We start from the raw sequence: 9,128 nt of genomic DNA, 5'->3' as shown, positions 1-9,128 counted from the left end.
TTTACATATTAAAAGTTTGTTTTATAGCAAAAGCAGATAACTCCAACAGTCGTTTTTTGGCAAAAGCAGATAACTCAACATTTCATATTTTAGAGTTTAAAAAAACACTCGTTTAATCTTTGTAATGTAGATGCCTGACAAACGTTGTTGTTGTTGTGATCATAAACTGTATGGATGCCCTCACCATTGTATAACGCGCTGCTTTTGCAAGGTTCCGTGAAAACGTTTCAGCTTTTATTTCCTTTTTCGCCCTGAAGAAGATATCACAGGTTCATCAAATTCGTCGAAATTATCCATCCTCGACCACTTTTAGTCAGCTTTGAGCAGCTAGCACGTCTTTTCAAAGTGAAAGTAGCCTTGTCACCTGACCTGAATACAGCGCGCTGATTCGCTAAAATGGACTTATCGGCTTCTGTTCAAAAACAGAAAAACAAGGTGTCGGCTTCTGCACTGCAGTAAAACGTGAACTCGCGATGCCTTGAAAGTGGACAAAATCGGCTTTTTGACAAAACATGTTTTGGGTTCAGATCGCGCTATATGTGGAGAATAACGCACGGAAATCAGCTCATTTTTTCGAAAGTGGCGTTTATCGGTTTTTGCAAATGAACTCTTCAAAACTCATCTTTTACTCTTTTTTTGGTGTGCAGGTATATAAAGAAATCAACACATTTGTTGCTCTAACTGGATTTGAAGTCTGGACAGATAGTGATAAGATAACAGTGTCTCCTTTTGCTGGAGAAACCTTGGACAGATTTACCCAGTGGAGGAACAGCGATCTCATCAAAAGACAGCAGCACGACAATGCCCACCTCCTCAGGTCAGCTCACATGTGGGGGAAAAAAACAAACAATATAGTTAATCAATACTTTGTCTGCTCCAAGCTGCGCCATTGTGTTCTACTTTGAAATGGTTTAGGAACTGAAACAGAAGGAGACAGACTTTAACCACTTACTGAATATAATCAAGCAGGATTGGTTGAATTTGGATTAAACATGGATTTTTGTCCTTCTCTCAGTGCAATTGACCTTGACAGAGCAACTGTGGGTCTAGCTCACACTGGAGCCCTGTGTGGAGGTCTTTCAACAGGGATTGTGCAGGTACTACTATTCTCTCATAAAAAGTCACAAACATATTTGCCAAAAATATGTAATGAAACTAACATGAATGAAAATAAATAATCGAAAAGGATCACAATAAAGGAAAGGGATATATGCAGAAAGCCAGTATGGAGATGGGTTGGGGATGTTTTATCAATTCATTCATCAAATGCAGTGAAATTACAAACAAATACATTTGCATGTTTTAGCAAAAAACCTTGAAGAGAATAATTTCACAATAATGGGGAAGAGGAAATATTTTCTACTACAGCATACTGATGATTCACCATGGTCTTGACTGTGGTGTTTCGCTTATTGTTGCAATGCCTTATTCTTCCTCCCAAAATAATCCTAATACTTCATTATAATATAGACTAAATAAACATTTGAATGAAAAAAAAGCCTGGACCTATAGTTTAAGTACTAACTGATTTTTCCTCTTCAAAGGATCACAACTCTAACGCTATATCAGTGGGGGCTACTATGGCCCATGAGATGGGGCACAATCTGGGCATGAGTCACGACAGCAGCAGCTGCGTCTGTTCTGATGGCACTTGCATTATGACAGCTGCCCTCAGGTACTTAATGCATATAATTGTTGAACTTGATTAGTTTATTAAAATGTTTTTTAACAACAAATCTTCCATTTCTACTGTAAAGTTTTATTTTTAAGCTTTTGGAGAGCCTAAAACAAAGGTTCTGAACAAATATCACTGCTCCATGTCTCCGCAGCTATTTCATCCCACAACACTTCAGCAGCTGCAGTACTAGTAACTATGTGGACTACCTGAACAACAAAAACCCAGAATGTCTTCTGAATATGCCCAAACCAAAAGAATTGATTCAGCCACCTGTATGTGGAAATGGATTTGTGGAGACAGGAGAAGAATGTGACTGTGGAACGGTAAAGGTAAGCAGACTAGGGTTTCTTTCCTAAATGTGACAATTCAATGATCTGAAACATGTTTTTGCAACAAATATCAAAGTAAAGCACCAAACATAAAAATGCCCTTTAGAATGACATGGGAAGTAAAGAGACTAAAAATTAAATGCATGACTTTATTGATGGTAATTTTACTAGATACACTCAACAAGTCACATCCACATACTATCAGAAGCAAATGTAAAGACAATTCTTGACAGGAATGTTGTCCAGTGAGATGGGATTGCCAATCTCTCGTTTATCTTAATTATATCATCTTAATTACACTCTCTGCAGTGTGCAAAATAAAAGATGGAATGCATGTAATATTACTGCAGATCTGTTTATACATTGCACTACGTTAGTCATCTCTTCTTTTTGGCCAGAACTTGTGTAGGATGGACAGCATACTTTACCTGGATGTGCATTCATTCATTGCTTGAAGTAAATTACTTTCCAAGAGCTTTTCTAGATTCTCAGAAGTAGTACTTAAAATACAATTTATTATGTGCCCAGAACATACTCGTTGTCTTTATTTCAAAACCTGTTTTTACATAGGAGTGTACAAACCCATGCTGCAATGCAACCACCTGCAAACTGACAGAGGGCTCACAATGTGCAACAGGAGAATGTTGTGAGAATTGTAAGGTAAGATTCCAAGAGTCTGGGGCATTTTAATCCAATAAAGAAAGTATCAGTTAACACCGCTGCTTTAGGACATATGATAGCCTACTACAGCATACACTCACACTCCATGCATTTCAACAATTCTTAAACCGCTAAAGCCCATATATTTGTCAAAATCTTTATAACTGAGGAGTTCCCTCGCATGAATATCGATTAGAATAAAATTAATCCGCTGTTCTCCACGGGATGAAACGAAATAGTTCAAAATATATCCCCTTAAAGCAGCACTATGTAATTTTTGGCGCTCTAGCGGTTAATAAACAAAACTGCACACATCCCGCGGAAGAACATTTCAACCGGAGCTACTTCTCTAAGTTTATGTCTATGGCGATTCACGCAGGTATGTGTTACTCCGCAGCGGTGACGACCTGACCAGGCTACAATAATCCAAATATAAGTACTTATAAGTGTACCGTAGTGATTTGGAATAAGACAAAAACGCGGTTTGGAAGATGAATTCATGATGTACTCGCTCAATATATACATTTTGCAAATTTTGAACACAGAAAAAGTTACATAGTGCTGCTTTAATATGAAAATAAATACATTCAAAATAATGTCATTGTTTTCAATAATTTGAAACCGATATGTCAACATCTCAAAAAATGTGTTTTATCATATGGTTTCATTCATTTATACTGGTAACTACCAACAAGTATGCAACCTACATGTTTTTTATTCCTCCCCCTCAGATCATGTCAGCCGCACATGTGTGTCATCCAAAAAATGATGACTGTGATTTGCCCGAGTCATGTACTGGAAAATCAGCCTGGTGTCCTGAAGATGTCTTTGCAGTCAATGGAATCCCTTGCAAGAATGGTACAGGCTATTGCTACAATGGCCAGTGCCCACAGAGAGAGGAGCAGTGCATTAAAATGTGGGGTCCAAGTGAGTACAATAATATATTGTTGCAACACAATAATAGTGAAAAATAATCAGTGTTAAGCCCATATGACTTTGCCTATTTTTTCTTTTTATTAAAATAAATAAAGCTGCTGTGGTGGCTCGAGAATCTTGCAACAACTACAACACAAGAGCAGAATACTACGCCTACTGCAAACATAATGGCGTTAAATATATTGGATGCCAAAGACAGTAAGTTTTTACATCAATCTGTCCATTCATTAATCTCTTCACATATCATACTGTCCAATTACTATTTTTGTCCCGTCTGATCAAACACCAATCTTATCTGTCTGTCTTCAGAGATGTGATGTGTGGAAAACTGTTCTGTGAAAATGGCAATGCAAGTCCCAATTATGGACGGCTGGTAAAAGTCAAAGAATGTAAAGCCACATTCCACAGCGATCCTGAAAATGATTATGGCCAAGTCGACACTGGCACCAAATGTGGGGAAGGGATGGTAAGACTGGTCTCTAGATACACGCCAGTTATACACAAACTTCCTTGTAATTTACTAACTATGAACTCCTTTAATCACCTGTAATGAAAGAAACCTGAAAACATTGTAGGTTTGCTACAGTTGTGACATTCAAGTCATTTAAGCACGATGTGTTTGTTTTTTTCAGGTTTGTAACCAGAATGAGTGTGTTGACCTAGAGACAGCTTACAAAGCAACAAACTGCTCAGCCAAGTGCAAAGGCCATGCGGTATGACCCAAAATATCCCTTTATCGAACATTGACTTCTTTATTGTCTTCATAAAATGAAGTGCAAGAAAATAAGTGCTTTATTTCAAAAGGTCATTTGTTTTTGACTATTTCAGGTCTTTCACAAGTTACACATACATCAGAATTTGTAACTTGATTTTGAAGATTTAATGTAAGTGTATATGTTACAGGTTTGTGACCACAGAATGGAGTGCAGATGTCAACCTGGATGGCTGCCGCCAGATTGTGAAACACCAGCAGAAAGTGATGGTTTGTCTAAAGGTAGTACCACAGATATTGCCCTCAAAATAGCCTCATATTCCTTTAGTTTTGAGGATCATGAATGAGATTTTTTTTTTGCCTTTGCCTTTGCATTTCAAGGTGTGAAAATAGCCATTGCTGTGGTTGTCTGTGTCCTGATTGGGATACTTCTATTTGGACTGGCCGCCTTCTTTTACAAGCGCAGAAAGAGCACACCACATTCATTCCGGTAAGACTATAGGAAACCAACACTTAAACACTGGGGAAAGTCAATAAATGGAGTGTATTTAATACTGCTGTTTTCTCAATAGCCATCCAAGGCTGCAGCAAGTTCATGTAGTCGACATCCCTGACTACAGCCTTCAGTCGATACCAAATCAGAAGCCATCTCCGGTAACTTGCAGTCACATCATTTCATCATTTCATTTAACCACAAACATAATCTATTCCCAGTGAATGGTGAAAGTGTGATCAGGACTTTGTGATCTCTTCTTTATTCTTAGGCAATAAGGCCTACAGCACCTCCTCCACCTCCACCCTCTTCAGTCCAATCCAGAGTTCTACATAATGACTTTATAAATGCACGGCAGGTAGCAAAGCTAACTCTATATAATGTGTAATGACTGATGTTCACATCAGTATTTAAAGGAATAGCTCAGCCCAAAATGAAAATTCTGTCATCATTTACTCACTCTCATGTTGTTTCAAACCAATTATGACTTACTTGCTTCTGCGGAATCCAAACGTTTAGCATTCGTGCTGCTCTTGAAAGTAGATGCAGTCCATGTGACTTGTGTAATATTCAACATCTACTGAAGAAGTGCAATATCTGTGTGTGAATAAAAAACAATTGGTGTAGAAACAATTTTCACTAAATTAAACTAAATGTGTACTCTATTTAAAATTGAATTTATTGACAAATGTTTGCCTTAAAAATGTTGCTCAACAGCATTGGTCACCATTCACTGTATTATATTCTGCTATAAAAACTAGGAAGAACTGAATATGGGCAGAATTTTGGGTGTACTATACCTTTATGCTCCCAGTCACTGAGCCTAAGAACATTTTGATAAAAAAGATTATATCTGACAAGTTTATAATTCTCCCCCTCATAGGCTCTTAGACCACCTCCTCCAAGGGTGTGATGTCTAGCACCTGTCAAACCTCAAGAAGTGGAACCATGCAGCAGATTGGAATGGTCAGTCACTCCAGAACCTGCAGAAGTGTTAGGAGACTGAGGCTTAGTAAACCCTTCAAGAAAAATCTAATGTCTGTGAAAATAAGCCACATGCTTAGCATAAATATGAGACTGACACACGGAGTTATAATTTGACTGTGTAAAAAATTGTCCTTGCGTTAATGAATTTGAAGTCAGGTTTGTTTTTAACTGAAAATGATCTCTTTTTTTAAATTTCATTTTATTTGTACAGTCTGTTTCTGTGTAATTGAGCCTGCCTTATGTACAGTAGATTTTTTATGATTTTTGATCAGCTATTTCTTCATTGCAATGTCAACCAAGGTGAAAACAACTGTTCTTTTTTAACATATATATATTTTAAAATTGTTACAATGCGCTTTCAAGAGATATCAAACAAAAATGCTTAAAACATAATTTTTTGTGTGTTTACCATTTAGTTTTGTATTTATGAAAACTTGTAAAATGCAATGTGAATGTATGAATGAAATATATTTTAATGTTGAATCACATTCAGGTGACTGATTTTAAAAGACAAAATATGACCAAACATGAGGTCCACAGTATTTCAGTTTTTATTTGTTGTCTTAACTGATACATCTACATAATATCAAGAATTTCTGGTGGCCTCGCATTACAAGCACTTGATAAAATGGTTGTTCAATTAAATCCCCATATTGTATTTTTAATGATGCTATAGTTGTGCATCAACATTTCTACACATTCCCACAGATGTGTTTCAGGGACCTCATTGAATCTCTGAGCCTGTGAAGGCCTAATACTCAACATTTCATTGCACACAGAAACTTAATAGATTCAAACTTCCTCTTTCTTCCACTAAAGAAGTTCAGGTTGCCAGTACACCAAGACCAGCCCACACGCTGTTAAACCATTCAAGGAAAACTGTATACCTGATCCCAGACAAGCTGCTTAATCTCATCTCAGTACTTCCATTGGTATCATTTGAAATACATGCAAATAAATGTAGAACATTTTCCCTTTGGAGTCCACAGACATACTGCACTGATTTGATCATGCAAAACACACACATACACGCTTCAGGAAATGCTGTATGCCGGAAGGTCGCACTGCAATCACATATTGATTTCTCATAAAAGCTGATACACAAAGCTGAGCATGACATAGTCATATTATTAGATTTGCATGCTTTTGGGATGAAATAATGAACTCTTTTAAATCAATCTCGTGTGAAGAACTGGTTCTGTATTTAAAAAATAAAATAAACACACAAAAACATTTTACAAAATTAACTGATGTCTAAAATGTACATTTCAAATGCTTCCAGAAAATGGGGTGTGTTGCTCGTGCATAGCATTTAACACCATCGCAAAATCAAAAAATCAAAACCTGCTGCTCCTGTTAAAATGAATAAAAACATGCATTAAAAGGCTTAATGCTCTTCCTCCATAAAGTTCTGTATCTGTATCTCAACAGTAGGTGGACACATACCACAATTTTCCCTAAACCTGTTAAAACAAGCAGCCATGTAAAAACCTTACCACAATACCTCACATAGTGTTACAGCTCAAACCACCAAGTCAGTTTGTGACACATTTATCAAGCTCAGCATGCTTTGTTAATGTCTCGAGCAAAAACTGGATGAAATCGATAGTCTGTACGAGCAGTCTCTCAGTGAAAGATGAATACTTTGCATTAAGCCTGGAGGACATTCTTTAGAGAGAATAGGACTTCCTGCTTTTGACGTGTTACGTATAGGTGTTCTCTATTTACAATGACTTGCATTTAGTGCAATATTCTTCAGACTGACCCCATTACCTCCTCATCATACCCTAAAATGGGGTTGGTTAGAGCTCTGGCAGCGAACTCATCACAGCACAAAAAAGACTGGCTTTCGAGTCGATCAAAACAACTTCACACGTCCCACATTGGCTGTTACACGTGTACATGAGCTTATAGGCATGCTAACAAATTTCACTGTATATATTAACAAATAAAACTGGTTTGTTGCGTGGCAATCTCATCTATCATCTTTTTGAAAAAACAGCAATAAGATAAGTGTGGCAGACATGAAATGAGGAAAAGTAAGTCTTGTCTGAAAGTTCGCCCAATGATAGTTCTAAAGAGACTAAAATAACTTCCAGTACAGATGCAGACGTTAGATTATGTGATTGTGACAGTGCTTTCAAAAGACATGCTTTGTTTTTGCTTTTTTCACTCATGCAAGTAGAATCAAGCAACTCCTATTTAAGATCAATGTTATGGCTACTTACATGTGGTGTGTCATCTGGCTGTAATCGGACAAAAATTAATATAAATGCTAGTTTTTCCACGTAGAAATAGACATGTGGAACCCAAAGCAGCTAATATGTTCATTTAGTCTGAATCTTACTTGAAACTGAATATTATTAAACAGTTATATAAAATATGTTTCGATGAACTTTCAGTATAACTTATTCCCCTTAAGTTTGGTTTGTCTTAATAAATCCCTTACAGACATTTATTGATAACATACATCAGTATATTCAAACCATCCCTTGCCAAATACATTGTGACATAAAATATTATAAAACTGGGATTAATTCTTCTGATCTGAACACCATCTTGAACCCACATCTCTGTTCTCGAGTTACAAAACTGTAGTTGAAGTTTAAAGGTTGACACACTGTGACTGTATACCTGTTTTTTGCACACTTTCAAATGTTCACTCGTCTTTAAAATGTTGCTATCTAGTACATCTAATACATTTCATTTAATAAATAAAATCTCATGTTTGTACTTAGTTGTAAGTGATTTCTCTCTCTGTCTTGTGGAATGATTCCTCTCCACATCTCAGGCCCTCCTCTGCAGGATCCGGCAGTTGAGGGGTCTATCTTGTGGAGAACGTGGCAGAGAAAGAGAAAATGCTATGGAGCAGAGGAAGAGTGCAAAATCTCCCCTTACACATTCCCATCAGTGCCGTTTTTCTCGTTGGCAGCGTTAACTGTGGTACCGTCAGGTTGCTGGCCGTCCTTCCGAGGAGGCATCCGTTCGTTTATTCGGTCCAGGCCACGAGCTTCTTCGAAGTTGCGGATTTTCCGTGTAGGAGAGAAGCCTTGGATGGCTACCGGGGGGAAAAAAAATTTAAATCAAGGAAAATGAGGTAGTTAGCAAAATGTGCATGAAGATTATTGATAACTTTCAGTGTTCAGTTTAAAAAAAAAAAAAAAGTAAAAAAATGAGACAATGATCAAGCTGTGCTAGCTTACAATATGCCATTTACTGAAATAAGTTAACCTTTGGGCATTTGCAGTGACCAAAAAGTCTATTCCTCGAATGATTTAAAGGGTTAGTTCACCCGAAAATTAGGCTGTGTTTTACTCACCCCCGAGGCATCCT

General features: G+C 37.2%; 2 protein-coding genes across 3 annotated transcripts in view; one reads left to right on the top strand and one right to left on the bottom strand.

Annotated features, from left to right (window-relative positions):
• Positions 1 to 7,118, top strand: part of LOC107656497 (zinc metalloproteinase-disintegrin-like batroxstatin-1) — a 20,488-nt gene extending 13,370 nt beyond the window's left edge. The window contains exons 10-23 of the mRNA XM_016444379.1: positions 648 to 817; positions 1,016 to 1,097; positions 1,545 to 1,675; positions 1,830 to 2,007; positions 2,578 to 2,667; positions 3,399 to 3,594; positions 3,699 to 3,801; positions 3,913 to 4,069; positions 4,236 to 4,316; positions 4,507 to 4,597; positions 4,697 to 4,805; positions 4,888 to 4,969; positions 5,080 to 5,166; positions 5,692 to 7,118. Of these exons, the coding sequence (XP_016299865.1) occupies positions 648 to 817; positions 1,016 to 1,097; positions 1,545 to 1,675; positions 1,830 to 2,007; positions 2,578 to 2,667; positions 3,399 to 3,594; positions 3,699 to 3,801; positions 3,913 to 4,069; positions 4,236 to 4,316; positions 4,507 to 4,597; positions 4,697 to 4,805; positions 4,888 to 4,969; positions 5,080 to 5,166; positions 5,692 to 5,721 (1,587 nt within the window). The 3' untranslated portion in view covers positions 5,722 to 7,118. The remainder of the gene's footprint in view (positions 1 to 647; positions 818 to 1,015; positions 1,098 to 1,544; positions 1,676 to 1,829; positions 2,008 to 2,577; positions 2,668 to 3,398; positions 3,595 to 3,698; positions 3,802 to 3,912; positions 4,070 to 4,235; positions 4,317 to 4,506; positions 4,598 to 4,696; positions 4,806 to 4,887; positions 4,970 to 5,079; positions 5,167 to 5,691) is intronic.
• Positions 6,963 to 9,128, bottom strand: part of LOC107656499 (serine/threonine-protein phosphatase 2B catalytic subunit alpha isoform-like) — a 42,564-nt gene continuing 40,398 nt past the window's right edge. For both annotated transcript variants that reach the window (XM_016444380.1, XM_016444381.1), the window contains one exon: positions 6,963 to 8,853. In XM_016444380.1, the coding sequence (XP_016299866.1) occupies positions 8,690 to 8,853 (164 nt within the window). In that variant the 3' untranslated portion in view covers positions 6,963 to 8,689. The remainder of the gene's footprint in view (positions 8,854 to 9,128) is intronic.

The sequence above is a fragment of the Sinocyclocheilus anshuiensis genome, unplaced genomic scaffold (assembly GCF_001515605.1).
Source record: "Sinocyclocheilus anshuiensis isolate Anshui unplaced genomic scaffold, SAMN03320099.WGS_v1.1 scaffold1931, whole genome shotgun sequence".
NCBI classification, from domain to species: Eukaryota; Metazoa; Chordata; class Actinopteri; order Cypriniformes; family Cyprinidae; genus Sinocyclocheilus; species Sinocyclocheilus anshuiensis.
The sequence above is the reverse complement of the archived record's forward strand: the minus strand, read 5'-3'. Positions and strand labels throughout refer to the sequence as shown.